The sequence below is a fragment of the Arachis ipaensis genome, chromosome B3 (genome assembly GCF_059453495.1).
Source record: "Arachis ipaensis isolate K30076 ecotype BB chromosome B3, ASM5945349v1, whole genome shotgun sequence".
Taxonomy (NCBI): Eukaryota; Viridiplantae; Streptophyta; class Magnoliopsida; order Fabales; family Fabaceae; genus Arachis; species Arachis ipaensis.
The window spans coordinates 19,538,373-19,547,172 of NC_142438.1; the positions used below are offsets into that span (position 1 = coordinate 19,538,373).

At 29.6% G+C, this 8,800-nt stretch overlaps 1 protein-coding gene across 1 annotated transcript; it reads right to left on the minus strand.

Annotated features, from left to right (window-relative positions):
* Positions 1–2,459: 2,459 nt before the first annotated feature.
* LOC107634269 (indole-3-acetic acid-amido synthetase GH3.6-like) lies at positions 2,460–8,026 on the minus strand. The gene is made up of 3 exons (XM_016337817.3): positions 7,467–8,026; positions 4,800–5,734; positions 2,460–3,289 (listed from the first exon to the last, which is right to left on the minus strand). Exons 1-3 carry the CDS (start codon positions 7,805–7,807, stop codon positions 2,682–2,684), a joined length of 1,884 nt encoding a protein of 627 aa, XP_016193303.1. The 5' UTR covers positions 7,808–8,026; the 3' UTR covers positions 2,460–2,681.
* Positions 8,027–8,800: the final 774 nt, after the last annotated feature.

An 8,800-nucleotide genomic window follows, 5' to 3' on the forward strand; every position in this document is an offset into this window, starting at 1 on the left:
AAAATTTTTGCAAACAGAAAACATGAAGAAAAAGATCTATGTAGTTCAAAGTGCACGTAATACTAGGAGAAAATAAGAATTCACATGATTATACTCAGTCCTATAATTATGAAGAAATTTGGTGAAGAACTTACTCAATTTCTTCTAATAATATCCCTAATTTTTTACCTAAAAATAAATTGAACAAGGAAAAAAAATCAAAACCTGGGATTAAATAAAATAAGTAGTAGCAGTTAGCATAGAACAATCAAAACCTGGAATTAAACAAAATAAGGTCAATTAGGAGAAGAAATGCTCGAAGAACAGAAACTAATAGAATACCTCGTAGATCGCATTAATGGAGGCAAATATGCCACCAGAGGAGAAGCATTAATTAAGGTGACATCAATGGAGGGGCAGAATCGTTGATGAAGGAGAGATCGATGGAAGAGAAGCTCGCAGAGCAGTAGCGATGTCGTTTTCAAGTTTTGCCATACCAACACAACTCTTACATGCACATGCACACTATACTACTCTCACTCTCATTGCAATTAGACATGGATCAGAGAAGTTGAACTATTTAAAACCGGCTTAAAACATAATAGCGGTCAAAACCACCAGAATCATAAAAAAACCATCGTTAATTAAAGATGAATTATGGCAGCCACATAAACCACCGTAATTCACAAATATTATGGCGCTTTTATGAGATTGCCTTAATTTTAATGTTGTTATATAACCTTTTTTTTGTAGTGTAAGCGTAAAGCTCTACGTGGTTGGGTGTTACAAATCCGAAATCTAACAACTAATAAATATCCGAATTCATACTGAAAACGTCCATATATATATATATATAAAAGAAACATTAAAAATGCTTGCTAAATAAACATACAAAAACTAAAAATAAAAAACATCCAAACCCTACGAAAATGTGAACCCTTAGAAAAGACAAAAAAAAAAAAAAATCCAAAATGTTAAAATAAAACAGAAAAAAAAGAACAGAAAAAACATCTAAAATCAACCAACCAATAAAAATGCAAAATCATACTAAAATATCAACTATATAACAAAAAAAAAAACTTCCAAAATATCTGCTATATAACATACAAAACCTCATCAATAAATCATACATAACCAAATAAATGAGACTACTAGAAAAAACTAAATAAAAGAGTAACCAAAATGTTTAAGAAAGAACATTCGAATATGACCTGAAAGGAACATCTACAATCTAATAACCAATAAATATCCAAATTTAGACTAAAAACTTACATTATACAACAGAAAGAAACATTCAAAATACGTGCAAAAATAAACATCTAAAACCTAACAACAAATAATTATCCACATTCATGAAACATCCAACATGCTTGTCACATAAACATACAAAATCTAACTTAAAAAATCCAAACCCAAACAATACAAACATTTAAACCAACATGAAAAAATCATCCAAAATTTTAAATATTAGATAACATACATGATCATAACGTTGACGAGGGACAAGATTAACACCCTCAACATTGTCTTCAAGAGAAGAATAATTCACAGACAAAGTGACCATATTCGAGTCCCTTTCATCAATCAATGAAGCCATTGACGCTGCAAAATTGATTGTGATCCAAATGCTCATATGAGAACACAGGAGAATTGTGGGTTACGTTCAACGTGGCTATTTTTTAGGGAGAATGGACGCTAACCACTCTTCCACAAGAAAAACAACAAGTAGTAGAGGCATCGCATCTATGAGCCACGAAATACACAACTCGGCGACAATGAGAGCTCCAAAATGCGGTGGGGTAAGTACAAACGCAACAACTTCCATGTTTATGAGAGTTACAGGAGAGTTGGCACACCAAGATTGCAGTGGCACGACACAATCCAGGGACTAGGAGAGGTGTAAAACAGTAGCAAGAAATGCTTCTACTGTGACAATAGGAAGAGAGGTGGAGTGGAGAGAAGAAGAAAAAGAAAAAGAAGAAGAGACGCGAAAGAAAAGAAAAAAAGAGATGAAGGAGAGACAGAGGATAACTAGTTTTTGAAATTTAAAATTAGGATATTTTGAAAAATTGACTGCTATATTAATAATAAGTTGGTTGTATATAAAGTTGGTTTCATGTACTTTTCTTTTTTAAAATAATGCTATTATATGAAAATATCATCCTATAAAAATAATAACTAAGATGCGTGAACATATATTATGTTAAATAGTTTAATTATTTTATATATATATATATATATATATATATATTTAGATATATCTTCATGTGAGTATTAGTCACCTTTATTCCAAAATAGATAGCTAGGAGAAATTAGTAATTATATTAAGCTCTTTCACTTAGATGGCATACATATATGCTCATATAATTATGTTATGTATATATTAAAATTAATTATTAAAATTAATTATTAATATAAAATATATATTAAAATATAAAATATAAATTAAAAATAAATTAAATAACATATATTTATACATAAATATATAGTGACTAATTTGAGTAGCTAATTTTATTGTATAAATAATATTTTTCATGATAATAATAAACTTAAAGGCTACATCTTGACTTAATGATTGGATGGCTTTCCTATGAGTTAATCTAAGAAACCTCGCAATTAAAAGAAAATTCCTTTTTTAGAACTAAACTAATATATAGTAGCTCACTACTAATTAAGCAGCAGCATCATCATCATTATTATTTTCATTCAAAATTGTTATTGCACCATCTCTTGTGACCAGGAACCCACTTAGGACATTTTTCACTGAAGTAGCTACACACCACTTTTGAGTTCAACAGTTCCACAATGGGAGCATATTTCACACACCTTGGTGTCTTGTACTGATTTATTGATGCACCTTGGCTCAAAGCAAAATCCATAAGCTTATCAAAAGTACCATTCTCCACAATCTTGATTTCCAACGGCCCAATAGACTCCGACGCCCTTCCCTGGCGATACACGCTGTTGAGGGATTCCTCAACAGCGTGACAACATTCCTTAAACACAGACGAAGAAATATTTTTGTCTGTGTTTAGGGTTTGTTTAGTATGCGTGTTGATCTCCCAGAACAAGACGTAGTGTCCTGGGATGGTGGAAGTGTCCACGCAGCTTGTGTATTCTGTGACCGTTGCACCGAATTGTTTGAGGTGGTTTGCGCCGCTCTTGACGGCATTTTGTAGCTCGACTTCGTCGGTTTTGTCGGAATCTATGCTCAGGACGACGTTCTTTCTACAGACGAAGTTGAATTGAGGAGCCTTGTTCTTGAATCCTGCTACACGGAGTATGTCACCAACTCGGTACCTATAGAGCCCTGAGCAAAATTGCATTATTGTAAGAAGTTGATCAAAATAAACTAGATTTTATGTAGAAAGCATTTTTTCATTAGAAAAAAGAACAAAAAGATAGTATCTTGTAGTGAAAATTAACTTTTGTTTAGAAGAATGGATAACATAAGCAGCATAATAAACTCAAATGTTTTTGTCAGTCACAAAAAAATCTCATGATCTCTTTTTGAAAAGATTAATATAGTACATCTGCTTTAGTTTTAGGAGCCTCCAAAATATTATAAATTATGTTTCATGTCCAACAGTTTTATAATCAACATATTTTTAACATAACAAAAGAAAAAATCAACTAATTAAAAATGTTTTTTATTTTTTGAAATAGAGTAAAAATGAGAATATAAATTACATGTTAACTAAAAAATAGTTGATAACTTCAACTTTTTTCCGAATTATGATTTATATGTATAATAATATATACAATGTACAAAACATTTTTTCTTTTTCCTTTTATTTTAAACCATGATTTAGAACTTCTTAAAATTTAAACTAACTGGTGGTAAATAAGTTGTGAGCCAGAAGTATATCAATAACAAAATTGTTATGTGATTATTAAAAATTTGCTATCAATTAAATTAGTCTTTATAATATATATATATATATATATGTTATTTTATATATTTTTAATGTATATTTTATATTTTAACATATATTCTATATGAATAAATAATTTTTTGTATATTTTTAATGTACAAAATACTATAGTTGTATAAATAATTTAAAAAGTGTTTCTAGAATTCTTTTATTTGAACTTATGTTTTAGGAAAATAAAGAGAGATAGTATTCTTAAAAGAATTTAGTTATTTTGTATTTTGAAGATATATTTTAAGAGTATAATAAAAGTTTTTTTTTAATTTTAAATATATTTAATATATTAAAACATAAAAATTGTCCTTTTAATAATTTTTAATAAAATATTTTTTTATAATACTTTTAAAATATGTCGTTCATATGTTAGGATGACACTTCTCAATATCATTGAGAGCTTACCATATAATATGCGGGCAATTCAATGTACTTGGGATAAAAGTCTTAATTTTGTGTGTGCGCGTGTCTGTCTAGTATCCGTCATATTAATGGAAAAAAAAAATACTTTTTTTTTTAATGTATGATATTTCATCTATTTTTAAAATACTTAATTGTAAATTATATATATATATATATATATATATATATATATATATATATATATATATATATATATTAACACTTATCTTTGAACAGAGGCAATAACTTTATATATATATATATATAGAGTTTTTTTGTAAATTAAACATTATTTTGAAATGGAGGATACACAAATTTTGTTAAAATTAAAACCTGATTTTTTTTTACCAAGAATTAGCTAATAAAATAATAGATGAACAAAGATTAACAGAATTTTTCTAAAAAAAATATTGGCTAAACCAAATTAAATTAATTCTCAATATTTTTACGAAAATATAATATCATAAAGTTTAAGAGAGAATTGTGACTTACCTGCATAGGTGGTTACCACAAGCTCATATTCTTGACCCAACTCTACATCTACAAGGTCAACAAGATCTTCCTTTACCAATTGATTATTTGAATTATTGCTATGTCCATTACCACCATTCATCTTGTTGAGAGGCAAGAACTCAAAGTAGGCCATGGTGGGAATTAGTGTATATGAAACCTTCCCTGGGTCACACAAAGGGTTCAAATTGATCCCAAAGTAACACTCAGAAGAAGCATACATGGTACAAACAAGAGGCAAACCATTACTATAATAATCCAATATAGGAATATACTGAGCCATGGTCCCTGTCACAATAACATCAACATATTTTGTATTAGGCCAGAGCCTAGTAATGATCCCTTTCCACGACCCCTTCATGCATTCACCTTCAATACAAGAAGCAAGCTTTGGATTTGGCCTCTTCATAATTCTCATCACAGCCTCCCTAACACTAGTGTCACTAATTTTGGGGTCAATTGTGCCGGTGCGAATGTCGCGACACAAATCGGCCCAAAATTTCTCGAGGAACTTAATTGCGCGGATGAATCCGGAGGCGAAGACGGCGCCAACTCGGAGGACTTGGTGGCTCTGGAGAAGGCCACAGAGCAATTGGGAGTACATGCTCTGGAAAGAGTCTAGGCAGAGGATGGTCTCATTAGGGCTAGTGTAGTTTTTGTGAGGGTTGTTATGAGAAGAGTTATTGTTGTTGAAATGTGAGCTTTTGTAATAGCTTGTTAGAACTGGGCGTGCTATGAGTCCACCTGGGGTTTTTGTCTCTGATTTGATGAACAAGAAGTACATGCCTTTGCCTTTGTGTAAGTTTGGTACAAATTGGTCCATTACCGGCATCAATAGGCTGTAAAGTAATGTCCTTCTCCCTAGCTCCTCTTCTATTGTTGGCATCAGCTTTCTCTCCCCACCGGATGTGCCGGAGCTGCGCGTTACACACACTTATATCCAAAACTTTATATATAATTTTAAAAAATGCAAATAACAATAAATTTTCAAAATATTTTAAAAAGTGAACACTACATTATATTTCTTCATTTTTAATTAATTATGCTCTTTCACAATTGCCATCCATAATCCTAATTAACTAGAAACTGCCAAACTACAAAAACGACCGGTAAACTTTACTCCAATATAAATCTCGCCTAACATATATAAACAACTTAAGCGTTCACTACTTTATCAACACACATACACCTTGACTCAACCGAATATTCCAAAATCAGAATCTTATAAAAATCTTAAGTATCTCCGCATTTTTGGACACTAATAAATCTCAGCACATGCTTGTTTCAAAAGTACTTCTCTAATTTTATTTTATTTTTTCTCCTTTTGGCACATCTGAAAGAAGCACACCAGTATTTCAGATAAGTTATTATTCTTAAGATAATCTTATTAATTAAGTATACTATTAAAAATTAGTATATGAATGAAAGAATAATGTAAGAAATCACTCTTCAAAAATTTAGGCTATTATCTTTTTAGTTTAATTTTGAAGTAACCAGAGTGTAAAATATTTTTAATCACATCTAATTTTTTGCCCTAATTTTTAGATGACTATTCACGTAGTCAATATAAAAGATTGTTATTTTTATTGACGTGATATTACATAATTAGATGTATGTATAAAATTATTTTACGGTAATAGTGCATGAATATTAAATTTTTATTTTTTTTTCGTAATAAAAAAAGAGGAATGCTAGGGGGCCAGCAATTTTAGTGTTTTGTAACCATCAATTGGCCATTAATAATGTTTTTAATGGTGTGAGATTACATCTAATAGTGGGAGATCACTCACTTTTGTTTTGATGGTTAAGTGCTGACCAAAAAACACAAAAGTTGCTGGCCTTAGACTTTTCCATAAAACAAATACCATGAAATTATGCGGTTGCCTCGTAAAAAAAAGGGAAATAAAAAACAAAACTTTTGTTTCTTCTAAAATGAAGTTAACCATGATGAAAACCAAATTTATAGAAGAAAACAAATATGAAGTACAAAGCATAAATACGTATTTATCCACTAAAAGATACCGCAATAATCATAATTAACTAAATATACATAGCTAACAAATCATATATCTCAGTTATTATCATTTTTTAGTTTCTCATTTTAGAAAAAAAAAGAGTGAGGAAGATTTGAATAATTTATACTTATAATGAAGAGGATGATCAGAGTGTTTGGTTTCTCTCATGCCTTGTTTTGATGTTACTATCACTCAATCCTATAGAAATGATTTTTAATAATGATTATGAATAGTGAAACTTAGCTTGACCATTTCAAATTAATTTTATAGATTTTTTAACTATTAAATTATAATTTTTTTAATATTTATTGTGTTACATATAGAGAGAAATGCAAAATATTTTTTAATTAAGTTCCAATTATGTCTCTAAAAATTACTATTATTTTTTAAATTTACAGAAAATTTTTTATAATCAACATAAAATTAAAAACATGGAAACTTTTAGATAAAAAAAGTATATTGAGGGAAAACACTTGAACACTTATTCACTTAATATTATTGTATAAATTAGAAAAACGGCTCAACAGAGACGTTTAGATGATAGTATATTTAGCCTGAATTTTATGAGAAAAAAAAAATACGCACACACATGAAGTAAATCTTCATGAACGGATTAGAAAATGGGTATACATACCTAGTGAGGAACTCTGATATGGGTTTGGAACACAAAATAGGTGAGGAATCACCATTAGCAATACGATCAATTTCTGGCTTCAAATCCTCATAATTGACGACAGGAATGACCTTCTTGAATGTGTCCCTGTCTGTGCGACCATTTAGGCCATGCCTTTCAAGGTACTCAACATGAGAACTTGATTTAAGGATCTCCTCAATTACCCTTTCTTGGATTTCATCAGCGTTGCTCGTAACATCCTCAATGTATTTCAGTGCTTTCTTGTTATTGTTACCATAATTATCATCATGGATAAATTCGTCATTTTGGATGTTGTTGTACTGAATGGGAGCCTGTGGCATGATTGTAGTAATGTGAATAATTAATTAAGAGAATGATTATTGATGGGAATGGGAAAGGAATTGGATTGATAAATGAAGTAAGAGAAGACTTAGGAAGAAGAGAGAGCATACACACATATATATATAGGGTAGGCAGCAAGGCAAGGAAATGAAGGTGGTTAGAACATGGAAACCACTCAGCAGCTTCGTTCAGAGTTTATGAGAGTCCATTCAAAAGGTGAAATGAATAGTAGGCTTGAAAATGTCATTTTAATTAGTCTATCACTTTAATTTTAATACACTAACAGTAAAAAAATGTTTTATATAGTTGTATCTGTTTTTTTAGATAATTATTCACATAGTCAATGTAAAAAATAATTATTTTTACTAATATAGCATTACAGTAATTTGATGTATGTGTAAAATTATTTTATATGAACGATATATAAAAATTAAATTACTAGTTTATATATATATAATTATTTATGCTAGTGAAAATCTATCTTTCTTTGAATAGAAGAGAACTAACTAACATTATTGTAGTGAGAAACAAAGTTAAGTTGATATAAAAAAAATTATTTTTTTTTAAAAAAAAATCATAACTGTACGACAGTAAATAAGAGAGGGAAGCCAACTAAGTAGCCCATAAATTAGCAAAACTTGCGACAGTTGTACAAAATTTGTAACCAATAACAGTACTTAACTTGTTTCGAATAAACGTACGCTTATTAAACTATAAAAAAATGTGTTAAGATCATTTTTAAGTCAATTTTTTTATCAAGTATTTTTAAGTCAATTTATATACATCTAAAAGAAAGAAATGCTAGAATCACGTTTTTATATTTTACTATCTGGTAAGTACGTCATACCTCGGTTACGAAGCGCTATAAATTTGGATACGTAAGTCACAAATCAAATAAAAAACAACATAATAGCAATATTTCAAAACCAAAAATACGATGACAAAGGCAAAATCTATCAATAATATCGATTGGATACGAGTCTAGTATAACG